General features: G+C 55.9%; 2 protein-coding genes across 6 annotated transcripts; both read right to left on the bottom strand.

The window, feature by feature from the left end:
- Window positions 1-2,517: 2,517 nt before the first annotated feature.
- Window positions 2,518-4,253, bottom strand: NRN1L (neuritin 1 like). 2 transcript variants are annotated; one of them, XM_032283770.1, is made up of 3 exons: window positions 3,906-4,253; window positions 3,031-3,163; window positions 2,518-2,912 (listed from the first exon to the last, which is right to left on the bottom strand). In XM_032283770.1, exons 1-3 carry the CDS (start codon window positions 3,982-3,984, stop codon window positions 2,627-2,629), a joined length of 498 nt encoding a protein of 165 aa, XP_032139661.1. In that variant the 5' UTR covers window positions 3,985-4,253; the 3' UTR covers window positions 2,518-2,626. The 2 variants fall into 2 exon arrangements, with proteins under 2 accessions (XP_032139661.1, XP_032139662.1); XM_032283771.1 differs by having other exon boundaries at window positions 3,031-3,142.
- Window positions 4,254-4,382: 129 nt separating this feature from the next.
- EDC4 (enhancer of mRNA decapping 4) lies at window positions 4,383-15,894 on the bottom strand. Of its 4 annotated transcripts, none has more exons than XM_032283760.1 (29): window positions 15,577-15,894; window positions 12,793-12,949; window positions 12,300-12,411; window positions 11,910-12,009; window positions 11,478-11,667; window positions 11,226-11,373; window positions 11,037-11,141; window positions 10,607-10,716; window positions 10,439-10,522; window positions 10,252-10,347; window positions 10,044-10,146; window positions 9,746-9,926; window positions 9,575-9,647; window positions 9,384-9,475; window positions 9,113-9,300; window positions 8,916-9,037; window positions 8,671-8,824; window positions 7,905-8,338; window positions 7,702-7,818; window positions 7,464-7,616; window positions 7,347-7,383; window positions 7,034-7,211; window positions 6,770-6,925; window positions 6,554-6,669; window positions 6,289-6,454; window positions 6,015-6,201; window positions 5,715-5,934; window positions 5,160-5,323; window positions 4,383-4,933 (listed from the first exon to the last, which is right to left on the bottom strand). In XM_032283760.1, exons 1-29 carry the CDS (start codon window positions 15,656-15,658, stop codon window positions 4,741-4,743), a joined length of 4,218 nt encoding a protein of 1,405 aa, XP_032139651.1. In that variant the 5' UTR covers window positions 15,659-15,894; the 3' UTR covers window positions 4,383-4,740. The 4 variants fall into 4 exon arrangements, with proteins under 4 accessions (XP_032139651.1, XP_032139649.1, XP_032139650.1 ...); XM_032283761.1 differs by having other exon boundaries at window positions 4,387-4,933; window positions 7,702-7,806; window positions 15,577-15,870; XM_032283758.1 differs by having other exon boundaries at window positions 8,916-9,300.
- Between the last annotated feature and the right edge of the window lie 90 nt (window positions 15,895-15,984).

Raw genomic sequence — 15,984 nt, 5'->3', positions numbered from 1 at the left:
TTGAACCCAGGAGGTGGAGGTTGCAGTGAGCTGAGATCGTGCCATTGCACTCCAGCCTGGCGCCTGGCGACGGAATGAGACTGTCTCAAAAAAAAAAAAAAAGTTGTGAACATTAAAAGTAATGTGAATTCCAGGGTGATGGCACTCAGAAATCCACACAACATTCCTATTTTACAGATATTCAGCTAATTAACAAATATTTATTGAACCCTTACTATGTTCAGGTGCTGGTCTGGGCTCCGGAGAAGAGCAAGAGGGAGGCCCTGAGGTGAAAAGATATATGAATGGAGAGGGGACTGGGCCCAGGACATCCATCCCCCAGGCTCTCTCAGAACAATAAGCTACTCCTTGTCCACAGTGCTGCAAATGTGAGAAACACCATCACCATGATACTCTGGCCTGGGCAGCTGTGCCCAGGGCCCAGCTAGCGTGGCTATCAGCCCACCCCTCTCCCCCAGCTCTAGGATAAAACGCACAAAGCCCTTAAGCCCCTGGCCAGAAAGCAGATTCTTTTCCCCCTCCCTAAGCCCCCCTCTATTCCATAGAAGAGTAGGGCCTTAGGGAGCAAAAACCAGGGGAAAAGTAGGTCACAGCAGGAGGATGGTAATCTCCCTGATGGTTGGCCAGAACAGCCAGGCCCCTGCTCCTGGTCACCCAGTACCAGCTCTGGAAGACTTCTGGGGTATATAGCCCCAGCACCATCTTCCCAGCAGTATGCCCAAAGTGAAGGTGCCACCCAAAGATGACACACCTCCACACTGGGTCATTCTCAGTCCAAGCTCTTGCTGACTATAGCACTACCCGTGATGGACTTTCTTTTTTTTTTGAGACGGAGTTTTGCTCTTGTTACCCAGGCTGGAGTGCAATGGCGTGATCTCGGCTCACCGCAACCTCCGCCTCCTGGGTTCAGGCAATTCTCCTGCCTCAGCCTCCTTAGTAGCTGGGATTACAGGCACGTGCCACCATGCCCAGCTAACCGTGATGGACTTTCATTCCACACCCTCCCACAAGTGCACCCTTTATATCCAGTCCTAGGCTGGATGCTAGAGACACAGTGAGGATTCTGACAAAAAGGACTTCCTGCCCTTGGGGAGTCCACAGTGGGGAATTCTGACCTGTAACTAGACAATAACAAGCTAGTGCTATCACTAGCTTGAGGCAGAAGAGAATCCAGGAACTGTGTAGAACTAGAGGAGCCTTCTGATTTCAGCTTGTAGTCAGGGTTAAGGAATAGTTCCTGGAGGAGGTGACACTGTAAGCATGAGCCACAGTGCCTGGCTGAATTTTTCAATTTAGAAAGTAAGGAATAAGGCCAAACATGGTGGCTCATGCCTGCAATCCCATCACTTTGGGAGGGCAAAGGGGTTGGATCACCCGTGTTCAGGAGTTCGAGACCAGCTTGGCCAATATGGCAAAACCTGTCTCTACTAAAAATACAAAATTAGCCAGGCGTGATGGCAGGCACCTGTAATCCCAGCTACTAGGGAGGCTGAGGCAGAAGAATTGCTTGAACCCGGGAGGTGGAGGTTGCGGTGAGCCAAGATCACGCCACTGCATTCCAGCCTGGCCGACAAGAATGAGACTCCATCTCAAGAAAAAAAAAAAAAAAAAAGAATAAAGCGGAGGGAGCGATAATAGAAGTCGATGAGGAGACTAAGACAGTGTCGCTGAAACCGTGCGTGATGGCTTGGAATAGGATCCTGGCAGTGGTGGGAGAAGGCTGATCAGAAGAGGGCCCCACCCCTAGAAGGCCTCCTCCTTCCTCGGTTCTGCCTATGCTGATTTTGCTCTTCCTTTCCACCTGTATGAAGCGGGGCTCCTCACACACCACATGCTCTCATTACATGGCTTCCAGAAAGCCTTCTGCGATTGTTTTGACCGCACACTGCCTACCTCTTCTCAATGAACAAGCTTGTGGAGAGCAGAGGCCAGAGGAACCCTTATGGTGACTCCAGTTTTTGCCACTTCAGGTCACATCAGGGGCTTGAATGCGGACTTCAACAGAGGCTCCCCACCTTCTAGAACAGGCCTCCCTTAGATAGACCAGAAACCCAGAGGAAGGCACTGAGCACATAGTCTGTGCTGTCCCTTGAAGGCTGAAGTGACAGGCAGAGGGAGGAGGACGTGAGATGGTCAGGAGCAGGAAGCTGGGGAGGGGGTAGAGCTGGGATCAAGGGTACTCAACCCCTCGGATCTGGCCCCCAGGGGCCAGGATAGAAGGGGTAGGCCGTGCTAGGAGTGCAGGGCTGAGACCCCACCCTCCCAACCCCAGCCAGCACAGGATGGTACAGGAAGACTGCATTCTGGCAGATCTCCAGTCTCCACCGGAGGAGCTCTTGGGACCTGCACGAAATGGAAAGCTTTGGGCTGCCACTGGGAAATGAGTGTTTATAAGAAGATTGAGTCCCCTGTGGTGGCCCTCAGCCCCGCCCATCCCATCCAAGCTGAGGATCAGTTTCTGGGAGTCTCCAGCCCCAGCCAAGCAAGGCCACAGCTGGGAGAAAGGAAGGAGCTTAGTACAAATATAAATACCTTTAATGAAAAACCCTGCTGCGCTCTGCAGAGCCTGGACAACCACTGCCAGAGCAAGGCTGGAGGCCTGGGCACTGCCACCTGACCTGACAGGCTAGGACAGAAGCCCCAGGAAGTAAGCCAGGGCTAGAGCAGCCACCAGCAGCAGGGGTGCAGGGGCCATGGGGAATGCAGGCGCTGTTGCCCTCAGTGTCTCCTGGTTGGTTTCGGAGCCTGTGCCGCGCTCCTGAACACGCACTGGGGCGCCGCACAGCGTGTGCAAGTTATTCGGGTGGGGGGCCCGGCGAGCTTCTTGCTGTAGTGACTCCCACACTGCAGCTGCCTCCTCCGGACAGCCTGACAGGACCTGAGAGGCACAGGCATGGAAGTCATTCCAAGACCTGTTAAGGGAGTAGGATTAGGGGGATTAGGTGAGGCAAAGAGACTCCGGCTTGGGAAATAAAAGGTCAGTCCCCGATGGTGGCACAGGTTGGGCCACTGCCTTGCACCCGCCAGTACCTGCAGATGGTCTCCAGCTCGCCTCCGCGGCCCATGCCGTCCCCCAGGCGGATGAGACACTCGGCAAAGCCCTGGTATATGGTGTCACAGCGGTTTGGGCCTGCTGCAGCTGCTGCCAGGGGAGGTACAAGGACTAGAAGTGGGGCAGCGGTGGGATGAGAGGGTAGACCAGTAGATAGGATGAGCCAGGCCCATCCCCCAGCCCCCAGGGGCTTGTTTACCTGGGAGCACTCTGGGGATGTGACTCAGTGGGAAAAGGGTGCCCCAGGGAACTAAAGGGCAAGTCTGGGCCTAACCTACCCAGGCCCTCTTCAAGGTTAGGAACCGCACTGGGATTTGTACAGGGGGAGGGAGTATTATGTCCCCCAAGTCAGCTCTTCCCCTGAGCTTCTGGGGCCCCAGGTGAGGTGAGAAGGGTCCATGTGAAGGAGTTAAGACAGGGTGGAGGGGAGGGGGATCCGGAGGACCAGAAACAGGAACAGGTGCATCTCTCTGCAATTTAGACAAGCTTTGCTTGGCTCTGCGAACTCTCTCCAAAGATAGGTATTTTTTGGAGAGACAGGGCAGGATAAAGAGGTATTGGGATCCAGGCCAGATCCTCAGAAAGGACTTAGGGATCCTAGGGCTGGTCTATAAGTCCTGCTTTTGGCATGGCTCCCTTTATCAGAAGAGGGGATGCAAATTTTGGAGTCCTTCTCCCATAACTGGAGCTGTTTGTGCCTCTGACTTTCTGTCCTGAAGTCACCAGCACACCTTCCTGGAGCCCTTGCAACTCTTCTCCACCCTGGCACCCAGCGTTCCCACACACCCTATACCCGGCCTGGCCTGGCTGGGCGAGAGGAAGTGTGGCCTGGGCCCCGGACGCCCACACTCACCGAGGGGCAGCAACAGCAGCGGCCTCAGGACACGGGGTGGTTGCTGGCAGCGGCGGCAGCAGCGGCAGCGGCGCATCATCCCTGGCTGAGAGCCTAGTGCGGGAGCTAGCTGCTAGGAGTATAGCCCGTCCACCCAGCCCCCCGGAGGAAGGGACGGTGATTGGATGGGAGCCGGGGGTGGGGCTCCGAAGCCAGCCGGTGGCTCCGCCTCCAATACTCAGATTGGTAAAGGAGCAAAGGAACCTCATGAAAGCAGAAATTCCCAGGGGCACAGGATGGTGCTGAGCAGGCCCCTGGACCCTCACCCCATAGAAAGAAGGAGAAGGTAAATCTGGGAAGACAGATGGAGTAGATGAGTAGGTAACCCAGCCCTTTGGCTGGATTGGCCTATACAGAGCTCCATGGGGAAGAGAAGGGCAGGGGACAGAGGGCAGTTATGAGAGTCACACCGAAGACAGACCAAAAGCACACACATACTTCATTTTATTCCAAAAGCATATTTAATTGAATTTCTCAATGTTTTTCAAAAACAAAAAGATCCAAATCAGAGGTAAAAAGGAACATGGAAAATTCCACTCAAGTGGTGTCACGATCTCGCAGTCATGCTCCAGGCATGGCAGAACCCAAGAAGGCTCAATACCTGCCCTGGGCCCAGCCTAAACCTGCTGACTACCACACCCTGTAGACCACAGCCAGTGCTCCCTGCTCCCTGACCCCCAAACACCCCAGAGATGGGGGCCTGAGCAAGTAAAAGCCAGCCACAACTCTGCCTCAACCTAGGCCTGTTTGCTGGCCTTCAGTGCCATCCCACCCCTGGGCAAGGCAGGCTTGGCAGCTAAGGGAGGCTAGGGGTCACAAGGCCATGCAGCATGAGGCTGAGACGCCGGGCTGCTTTGCCAAGTGAGTTGTGTGGCTCAGCCTGCAGGAACTGAAAAAGCTTTTGGCGCACCTGGGCCATAACAGAGCCCATGTGGTCCCGAGTGATGGGGTCACTGTGGTCCAGGTGCATCACGGCCTCTTCCAGGTAGCTGGGGATAGCAGGGAAAGAACAGGCTACAGGTGGGTGCCAGCAGATGGGAGCGCCCCCTAGTGGCACCGACGCCCAGAGGGAACCCCCGGGGTGAGAGGGCAGAGGGGATTGGTGAAGAAAATTAGGGAGGAGATTCAGGCATAAGTGGGTGTCAGCTTCAAACTGCCCCCTCCAAAGACCCCACCCCACAGCTCATCTCCCTGTCCCTGATTGCCCACACTTACCTGAGCTTGAGGTCAGTTCGAGTGCCAAGGTCAGACGCCAGCTGCTGAATGAGGGAAAGGAGCACAGGCTGGGAGAGCGGGCAGGGTGGTTGCCCAAAAACCTGTGCTGGGTCCACAGTTTCACACACATACAGCACTAGGCTCAGGTCAGCAGCTGTTAGGGCCTGGAGGAGAAAAAAGCAGCAGCATTCACAGTGAACATCAGGATGGAATGTCTGCTTGTCTGAACTGTGTGGCCTAGGGGCAGATGACCACAGGGTGGGCTAGTGAGAGCTCCAGAGGGGCCCAGAGAGAGCCCTGTAGGGCCATGTAGTTACCCTAGGGGATCAAGAAATGGTTCCTGAGAAGGATAGCTGTAAAGCAAGGTGGGCTAGGTGGGCAGAAAGGGGTCCAGGAAGAGGAAGCAGCAGGGACAATGGCCTGGAGGCCAAGGGAAACCAAGAACACTCTGCTGGGGCCAGAAGGTACGAAGCCTGGTGGGTGGAGTGGAATGTATGATGTGTGGGCCTTGTCAAGAGACACATGACCCTTACCAGGACCTAACACCTATCGTACCTGCTGGAAGGCCTGATTGAGATGGCCCTGCTGCAGCAGCTGGAGGATATGGGCTTGCTGGGCCTGGCAGTCAAGGTGGGCAGAGGGGACAGGTGTGCCAGCAGCTGAACGCATGGCCTGCATGATGCTGGAGGTGACAGCAGCCTGCTGCTCCTTGAGCGCCACACTCACCTCACCCTTAACAATGCGTTGTACCTGTGCTAAAATGGACTCCTGCAAGCTGCAAAGGTAAGTGAGTGAGGTGAAGTGGACAGGGAGCCCAATCTGGCCTTCCTCAAAACCATCACCCTGCCCACACACCTGCCCACAGCCACGTGCAGCTGGTGCTGCACCTCAGCCCGAACACTGCTGGCCACAGTGGCTGCCATCTGCTCGGTGGCACTCTGCAGTGTGCTGACCAGGCCCCGCAGCTGGGCCAGCACAGGCTCCCTGGCCTCCTGTTCCCGTGCCTTCCGGCTCTTCATGTGGCTTTCTAGCTGCTGCAAGTCTGAGGGGTGACCACAGGGAGTATAAGAGGAACAGTAAGAAAGCGGAGGATAGTCGTTCCCACCTTGGGCCATATGACCCCACTCACATTCCTGTGTCCCCACCCGGAAGCTATCATTGATTTGTTGGAACATGGCCTGGCAGCTCTTCTCAAAGGCCGGCAGCACCACACTCTGGAAGGCTTCTCGGTAGGCAGCCTGCATCGGCCCCTGTAATGTGTCTGCAGCTGCTCGGGCAATAGCATCAGTCAAGTTCTGGAATTAGAGGGAGGGGCCAAGTTGAAAGCCTGAGCACAGCCTGGCCTGACTAGGCCAAAACCACCACCTCCACCCACATCTTGGGCCCTATAGCACCTTGGACTTGAGCAGCTTAGAGATGTTCTCTTTCATGCTGCCCTCCACAGCTGTGAGCTTGGTGGCTACTGAGTTGCTCAGTTGGCCTGCCACAGGCTCCAGACTCCTTGAGACACCTGGGAGAGGGGAATAGGAGAAGGTGGAGCCAGGAGTAACTTGACAGGTACCCCTACTCCCACCTGAACCACCCAAAGAGAGTCTGTATGCAAAACTCACATGGAGGGACTGTCTTCTTGATCTCATCCCGTAAGCTGCGCTCTAGCCGCCCAGCTACAGCTGAAGACAGTGCCTGGGACAACTGTTGAGTCAGCTGCTCCTGCAGCTGCCCTCCCCGCTGCTGCCCCTCAGCCAGTGCTCGCTCCAGCCGCCGCTCTGCGCCGTAGCTAAGGAACAGGCCTGGAGCAGGTTGTGTACTCCTTCCCAGGCCAAGAATGCTGCCCCCATCCCTATGCCATGTTGTGCTACCAGCCTCAAGGATACGCTCCTGCTCGTGCCGAGTCTCAAGGGCACGTTCTACGTGGCCTGTGACGGTGTTCTGCAGACCTTCAAGTTGGGTACACAGACGCTGCAGCAGCTCTTCTTGGCTGTGCTGCAGCTCTGCCAGCTCTCTCTGCTGTTGCCAAATTAGCGTTGGCCAGTCCTCAGGGGGCTCTGCCACCTACCAGTAGCACTGAGAGTCACATGATGCCTGCCCCACCCATCCCCACAAACTAGACCAGGGAATGGCCCAGAGCCCTTCCCCATCCTCACAGGGTGAAATTACCATGAGTACAAAGTGCGCTCATTCACTTACCTGGTGCTCTGTGAGCCGGGATCCCATGGCCGCATCCCTGCCACAAGCAAGAAGTACCTCAGGCTACGTCAGGAAGCCTGGAGACCACCCTCCTCTCTCCCTAGGACTCCTCCCTACCCATCATCCTTCTTGCTTTTCCTCTTGAGCTTGGGTGAGGCTCGAGGGGATCCCTTGGTCTTCCAGTCCTTGGCAGGTAGCCGTGGAGCAGGAACTTTGGTGCCAAAGCCTCCTGAAGCAGAGGCGAGGCTGGCCACCTCATCATCATGATCACTATGGGAAGGGGAAGGAGGGGTAAGCCCCTGCCCACTTGCTGCCCACCCCCACCATGAGGGCAATGGCATAGGGTGGCATCCACCTTTGCTCAGCACTGGTATCCTGGCTGTCGCGTTGCTGCAGCAGGTGATATGGTGGTCGGTGGAAGGCCAGGCTCTTGTGCTTTTCCTGAAGGCCATTCCTGGGGCTGGGGGACAGGCCGACTCAGCAGTGGATGATTCTATCTGAAGCCCCTCCTAAAGCCTCCTCCTAGCTAGCATACTTTTCTCCTCCCAAGCTCCTCACCTTTCTGCAAGAGTGCTGCAGGTCTCACGGGTAATGTCAGGTGCCGTGGGCCAAACCTGACCATCAGAGGTTGAGGCCTCCTGGGTCAAGGCTGCCTCCAGGAGGGAGGGGGTATTATGCCGATCTCCGTTCCCAGGGCCTCCTTCAAGGCCAAGCTGGGGGCCGAGCTCGGGCCCTGGCCGGGGCCGTGGGGACAGTAGGTGCAATGCTGAGGCAGCTGAAGCCATACTGTCTGGCTCAAGGCCCTCTGGTGCAGAGGAGCCAAAGCCACGGGACAGGGCCTCAGACGCAATCTCAGGGATGTCCTGGGACAGGGCAGTGGAAGCTGAGGAGATGACATCAGGGGAGCGGGTACGGCTGGGGGAGGCTTGGGGGAGCCCCAGGGGCTCCACTTCCTGCAGCTCCAAGGACAGTGCAGAGGCAGCAGTAGGCACCTAAGGTGGGCCAAAGATGGGGGCTTAAGTGACAGGTGAGGCAGGGATGGGGGACACAGAGATGAGGCACTAGTATTAGTAGTAATGAGAGACAGGGCAGCAGGGAAGTGGGGATAGTCAAAAACGGGGCCATAGCCCAGAAGAGGAAGTGGGGACAGGGAGGCTGAGGAGAAACCTTCCAGGAAACATAGGAGGATGAGATGACCTCAGGGAAACATGGACTACGTAGGGAAGAGCAGGACCAGCAGCAGGGGGCTGGGAGAAGCCCACCACCCACCTTTCCTGCTGCCACCCACCTGCTGCCCACACTTCACGCACACCCATTCACATACCTGGCCCGGCCCCTTGGGAGTCAGTTTGTCAGCTGGGGCTGGGAGCAGGCTGGGCAGGAGGCCACGTGGGCTTGCCTGCAGGCTGCCACTGCTGCTCATTGCCAGGCTGCCATCCAGCTGCAGCTTGGGGCTCAAGGTCAGCTCCTCAGGTGGCCTGGTGGGGGAAGACTGAGGTGTCAGCAGCCAGAGCTTGGCATCACCTGGCACCAGCCCCTGCCATCCTCCATCTCTGACCCTTGCCTCACCTGGCCAAAGAGGGGTCCACAGCTGAGGTGCTGCTCATGGCAGACACAGCTGTAAGGGAGCTGCTGCTACTGCTGCTGCTGCTGCTGCTACCACTGCTGCTGCTGCTGGGAGAGGCAGTGATCTGGGGAGATGCAGAGAATGAGAGCTGTGGCCTCTGGCTGGGGCATTCACAGGTCCCCCTACCCTGGGAGAGTACCTGCTGCAGAGAGGTGCTAGGTGTCATGAAGGCATCAGGTGTCATCAACTTGGGCTTGGTCTCACTACTCAGACTGAGGAAGTCGGCAGGTGCAGGCAGCTCCACGATTCGTCGGAGGTCAGGCTGGGAGCTGTGAGGGGCTGACCCCAGGCCCTCAGAGCCCAGTTCAGGCCGAGACTCTCCAAATGCTGCAGGGCAAGTTGCCACTTGAGTCAGATCTCAGACCTTGGTCAGTCCAACTTACCCTACCTCCCTCTCACACTCCACTCACTAAAGTCCTCGTGGGCAGTGTGCGTGGGGAGCGGGGCCACTACGTCAGGGTTCAGCTGTGGCTGGAAGCGAATCTGAACATCTTGCAGTGCCCTGCAGAAAGAGAAGGAGAACAGAGTGCTCCAAGGGCCAGGGTCAGTAAAGAGGAGACAGACACAGACAAGGCACTGGTGGGCATCCCCAAACACTCACTTAGTATGCACACAAAAGAGCTTGATGAGCACACCAGCCGCAGACTCCATGGCACCAGCTCCGTGGGTACCATCTGAAAGAACAGTGTGGATGATTAAGCCCCTGGGCCTCTCTCTGCCTCCACAACCCCCTAGGATATGGACACATAGCTCTCACCCTGAGGCAGCTTACCAGCACCCAGGCTGTCATTCTCCTCCTCAGCGGGCAGCACCTCAGTGTGCCGCAGCCGGCAACGACTTACAGCCTGGATACCGAAGCTTAGCACAGGGTGGGTGAGCAGGAACTCCGAGATGGAGCTGAAGTAGGCACGGCCCTCCTCCTGGTTCTGTAGCAGCTCCATCACATAGAGGACCTGCACAGGCAGCACATTCCTAACTGACCTCAGAGGCTAAGGGCTGCAGATACACCCCCTGCCCTCCGCCATCCCCTATAATCCCAGCTCTGCCCAGGGTACCCCATGGTAGCCTACCTTCCGTTGCACATCACTGAGAATCAGATATTCTGCTGAGAGATCCAAGCAAACCTTGAGGCTAGGGGGCACACTCACTGAGCTAAAGATATCTGGGGAGAAGCTAGGGAGCCACAAAGCAGAGTGAATGAGGCTAAGAACTCCAGGAACCCATATTCCCAATCCTGCTGCCCCTGCCCAGTTCCCCAGCCTCCCAGCCCTTGCTAACCGAATAGTCTGCAGGCAGGTCCAAGACACTGTGCACCACATCTTTAGCTCCCGGTTCTGGTCAGCACCAGTAATAAGGAACCTCCAAAAAGGGACACTGCAAGACAAAAAGGCACTGAGTGGCTGGCTGGGCCCCTGCTGGGAGCCATGGACCAGCCCACCCCCCACTTGGCTGCCCACTCACTCACTCAGGGTCTTGTTTCTTATGGTTGTCACAGAACAGGAGGCAGGAGAGGGGCCGCCCATCATGAGGCTTCCACTCATGCAGACACCTGTAGGTAGGCAGATGAGGGGCTTAAGTGAGCAGTCTGGTCTGCTACCTGAGGGGGATCCTGGTCCCTCAGGCCCTGCCTTACCTTGGCTCATCTTGTCCCTCAATGTAGATCTGCCAGAACTTGACATAGCCATCATGGCTTGCAGTAGCCAGCACAGTCCCATCAGGGGAGAGGGCTCCTTCACTGAGGCACTAGGAAGAACCCAAAAAACTTTATTGACTAGAGGTGTGAACGAGCCCCTCTCAAGTGAGGATGGTAATGAGCTGGGCTGACTCACGGTTGGACTGGCATGCTTGTGTGACTGACTGAATGAATAGGGTCCCTAGAGAAGGCCAGACCTGCAGGGTGCCGCTAGGTATGGAGAAAGCTGCACAGGCGAGAGCCACTTTGAGCTCAGAGTCCCCATGGGCAGAGTGCCAGCAAAGCTGCCTGGGCAGCTGTGGATATAGGGAACAGAGGATGGATATGAGGAAGAGGGGAGGGCAGGGGAGGCAGGCAGTCACAGGCTTACCGTGCTATGACCTTTTACCACAATGAAGCCCTGCTTGATCTGGCTGACATCCACAGGCCAGGTGCTGTGGCTGGAGCGGAGCATGTCCAGGTCCCACACTTCAGCCTGGAAGACACAGGGAGGTGAATGTACAGCCCATGCCTACACTATGGCTTCTCTGGCACCTCCTCACCATGCCAGCCCCCTTACCCGGTCTTCATGCAGCAGGGCCACTGTCGGGCTGCTCTCTTCACAGCAGTCCTCACTCTCCTCAGGGATGAAGGGACACCAGATGATCCTGCGGAAGTGGTTCAGTGGCGTGCCCTCTGGCTGCCGGATATGGACCAAGATCTCTTCTCTGAGCAGGGTGTTAAGGGCTAGATAAGTGGATGAAGAGGCATGACAGCCCCAGCTCCGCCCACCCTTCTTCAGTCCCACTACCCCACACCAAGGAATGGATACTGAATTTTGCTATTAACCAGAGCCAAGCGCCACACGAACAGGTTGCCTGCCTCATCCAGGCAGGCCAGCTGTGGAGAGTTGAGGTGCGCGAAAGCCAGATCAGCCACACTGCCTGTGAAGCCCTTGAGCAAGATCCGCTCTGAAGTGCTGACACTGATCACCCGCACCATGGCGGAGCCATTGTTGGCAGCTAGAATCAGGAGAGCAGTGGACCATGAGTGCATATCCAGGCTCAGGCAACAGCAGAGAAACGCTGCCCCGGCCTGTCTCCTTGCCACCACCATAGTCTCAAGCTTGGTTTTCCCACCCAGCTCCCCAAGAGGCGGCATGGACAAATCTTCCATTGTACCCCTAAGGCCTGAGTAGCCTGATGGAGCTGGCTCTATGGGACATCCAGCAGAACATTCCCTCCTCCCCACTGTCCTTACTCACCCCGAATGGCATAGGCCAAGAAGGAGTTAGACACAGCAATCAGGTTGCCATAATAGTACTTCTGTTCCCAGTCATACTTGGCGACAGGCTGAATTTTCACCTGAGAACCCAGGGTGAGAAAAGTCATGGAAGCTGAGGGCTGGGGTAACTTCCCCAAAACCTAGGTGGTCCCCAGCATCCCTGGGGATGGGAGAGGACACAGGTGGAAGTCCGGCTACCCACTGTTACTTCCTGGAGCCAGACTCCCACAGAGGCTTGGCATCCAGCCCTGGTTTCCTGAAACTGGGAAACTGTCAAGGTGGTCCCTACAGGAACTGGCAGTATGAGGGAGACCAGAGAGACTGGGTGTGTCCCCATATATTATATATGCCACAGCATCCTAGTACCTACCTTGTTGCTTCCCCGGGCCTTGCTTGAAATGCTAGAGTCACTGCTGGCCACAATCTCCACCTCCTTAGCCAAAATCCCAATGCATGTAGAGCTATCATCTCCTAAGAGACAGCTGTGGGGCACAGTGCAAAAACTTTGTCTCTTGTTCACCCAAAGAGGCTCAATGGGCAGGGTTGGAAGCAAAGACATAGCCAGCCTGGTGAAGGTATCTAGTCCAATGCTCAGCTTTGTCTGGTCCCTAGCTCCAGACCCATAGAACCCCTTGCTCAGCCCCTTCCTTGGGAATGAGCCTACTTTCAATTTAAACTAGATATCCAGGCCAAACCCTTGAGCTTGTCTTTGCCTCTCATCATAGCGCAAGCTCAAGCTCCACCCCAGGTCATCTAGAGAGGGAGCAGCAGAGGCTGGTGGCCCCACTCACCCATCTCATGCCATTAGCTAGCAGACACCCGAAACATACCATCACCACCACTGTTGTCTTCTAGATACTCACATGACCTGCTTCTCTTGCAGGCTAACGGGTGGCATGGTCCGAAGACCAGTCTTGTTTGTTGAGGTACCATCACCTGAGCAGAGGGGGTCTGGGACCAGAAGCCCATTGAGGTCCCCATTGTAGGCACTGGATGGCCGTGGGCTCTCTGCACTGGGGCCTGGGGACAGAGAAGGTCACTCTGATAAGGTTGCTCGACCTGCCCACAAACCTCTCCTCTTGCAGTTTCCTTCCAGAACTATGAGGTGCTCTAGGAACACTCAACTGAGCAAAGCATGTCCATGAGGAGGGGGCCCTGTATCCAACTCTCATTCCATAAACACTGATGTATGCGGGACCAAGGATAAGCATGAGGCTATTCTACCTGGGGGAGGGGTACAAGTCATCAAAGACCCTTTGAGGCCAGTTCATACTTAGGCCCGGGTCAGTACAGGATAACTCTGTGGACCCTGAGTGAGGGCACAGCAAGGGTCAGGAAAGACTTCACAGAGTAGTCAGTGTGGCCGGAACACACAAACACAGCAAGGATGGAGGGAAAACAAAGCTGTAGAGGCCTCAGGTATGATGCTGTGGCACTTAAGACTCTGCCTGTGGGCCATAAGAACCACAAAGAGTTTCAAAGGGGAAGGTGATGCGGTCAGCTCTGGCCAGTGGGATGATTATTCTAAGGTAGCATGCAGAATGGTTGAGAATCTGGATGAGAAAGAGCAAGGCCTAGACCAAGGTAGTGTCAGGGTCTGGAGAGAAGATGGACTCCTAAGGCATGTGAGGGGCTGCCCCATACAGAAATGGCTCAGAAGCAGCTAGTTTGGGTAAGAAAACTCAGGAGGTAGAGACATAAAGGAGCTAGACCAAAAGGAGAGAAACTATAGGGCAGAGTGTGGCATCAGAAAAGATAGCATTTCAGTTCTTTGCAACTGGCTGGGTTTCAAACAGGCTCATAGGCTTAGACACCATTTCCAAAACCCCCAGGTGGCAAGAGCCTAGGGCTCCACATTCAGGAACATAGAAAGTTTCCAGTTTTTTAGTTCTTTTTTTTTTTTTTTTTTTTTTTCCCTGAGGCTGAGTCTTGCTTTGTCACCCAGGCTGGAGTGCAGTGGCGCATCTCAGCTCACTGTAACCTCCATCTTCTGGATTCAAGCGATTCTCCTGCATCAGCCTCCCAAGTAGCTGGCATTACAGCTCACATAATTTTTATATTTTCAGTAGAGACAAGGTTTTACCATGTTGGCCAGGCTAGTCTTGAATCCCTGGGCTCAAGCAACCCACCCACCTCAGCCTCCCAAAGTGCTGGTATTACAGGCGTGAGACACTGCGCCTGGCCCTCAATAGTCTGAGTTCAGACCTGGTCCTCCAGTGAGAGGAGACAAGAAAGAGCTCCTTGGCAAACAAGGGAATCAAGTGCCAATCAATAAACAAAGGAGTTATAAGGAAAGCATCCAGGCCACTTCATTCGGATCACAGCCACTTTAGCTGCTCAGGGACAAGCTGACCACTCTCCCTTCCATGAAGGCTACCATGAGGACAACCAAAAACAAGGCCCAGGCTGTACATGTTTGGCCATCCCAGGCTCTACCAAATCTCTGCGGAGTGTAGTCTGCAACTGCTGAGCAGCAGGAGAGGTCCACGCCCGACTCATGAGTAAAGAAGGCACACACTCCAGGCCTGGGGCAAAGGGCCCAGTGGTCTCAGGCAGCAGATGGATTTTCTGAAAGTAAACATTAGTTGAGTCCACCCTTACTGAGCACCAGTTCCTTCCAGAAGCAGCCAGTCTGGGCCTCCCCGCAGGTGTAAAAACAACATCTGAGGAAACATCAGTTCTCCACTGTACACCCACACCACCATCACCAGCCACTTCAGAGATTCCCAAACCTGTCAGTAAACTAGTGCCTGCATACGTTATTTCCTCTTTGTAATAGATGGCTTCTACATAGGTGCCTTGAGTGCCTTTCCTGACACCCAAGCCCTTGTTCACATTACAAGACCTAGCCCAGTCTCCCCTCTCAGACCTGCACTCTGCATTCATCAGCCTCCACCCATCCCATGCCCATCACAGTATCAAGACACTCCTTTCTTTCAATGACAACAGTATATTACAACCCTGTTAGCTCTCTGTGTCTTGGGGGATCTTGGGAGCAAGACTAGTTCTTAAGTATCACTAAGAGCTAAAGTGAAACATGAATGAATGGAAACCAATTAGGGCTTGCAGATATTTGTAGCCTAATTCAGTCAGGGTGGTGCGGTCTGTGATTTGCCTTCATCCCAGAAAGAACATGGAACTGAGTCTGGACACCTTCCTCCTGGAAATCAGTTTCAGAACGGGAGGCCTGGAGTCTATTCCAGAGGGAAGGGCAAGTTATGGAGGGGGACTGGCGGCTCTTCAGCACCGCGATTAAGCCTAGGCCCAGAATTCCATATACGGAGCCCAGACAAGGCCTCTCTGAACCATGGCGAAAGCGAAGAGACGCCAGGCCGGTCCTAGGAACACTAGAGACCTCGAGGCCAGGAAACCACAGGGGCCTAGCGGATTCAGAGAAGGGGCCTCACCTTCAACTGACATGCTGAAGGACGAGGCAGAACAGCCTGAGGACAGGATAGGGAGGGGTCACACCCAGGGGTCTGCGCCCTTCGAGGGAGGCAGTGAAGGAACTCTGGCCTCCGTCCACCCTTACCCGCTGAGAGGATACAGAGCTGGTCCTAAAGGAGCTGTGGGCTCCAAGGGCGGTTCAGACTCTCACCGCCCTTTTGTCAGCTTGTCTGGGGCCCACCCCCGCAACCCTCGCTCACCGCCCGCGGGCCGGTCCAGCTTGAGGATGTCTCGCAGGTGCTGCGTGGCGTCCTCGATGTCGATGCTCGCGCAGGAGGCCATGGGCCCAGCGGTGGGCGCCCCGCCCGCACCGCGCTCGTTCCGCCGCCGCCGCGCACCACCCACCCTCGCCCAGCCGCGACAGGGCGAGACAGTCGGACGCCGGTCGCTACACTCAGTCCACCCTCAGTTCTCAAACCGCCGCCCGCGCAGCGTCCCTCAGCTCCGCCAACCCCACCAACCGCCTCCACTTCCGGCCCCCACAAGCCGAGGCTCCCGGAACCTGCCAGGGCCAGAGAAGAAAGGTTCCGGGCTTGGGGCGGACGCCTAAACCCCTCCCGCAGCCCGTCCCCTTCTGCGGCCCCGCCCCTGTACCCGAGGGGTCAGGG

The sequence above is a fragment of the Sapajus apella genome, unplaced genomic scaffold (assembly GCF_009761245.1).
Source record: "Sapajus apella isolate SASKATOON/1434 unplaced genomic scaffold, GSC_monkey_1.0 scaffold15, whole genome shotgun sequence".
Lineage (NCBI taxonomy): Eukaryota > Metazoa > Chordata > Mammalia > Primates > Cebidae > Sapajus > Sapajus apella.
Note: the sequence above shows the minus strand (reverse complement) of the source record. Positions and strands in the feature narration are given on the sequence as shown.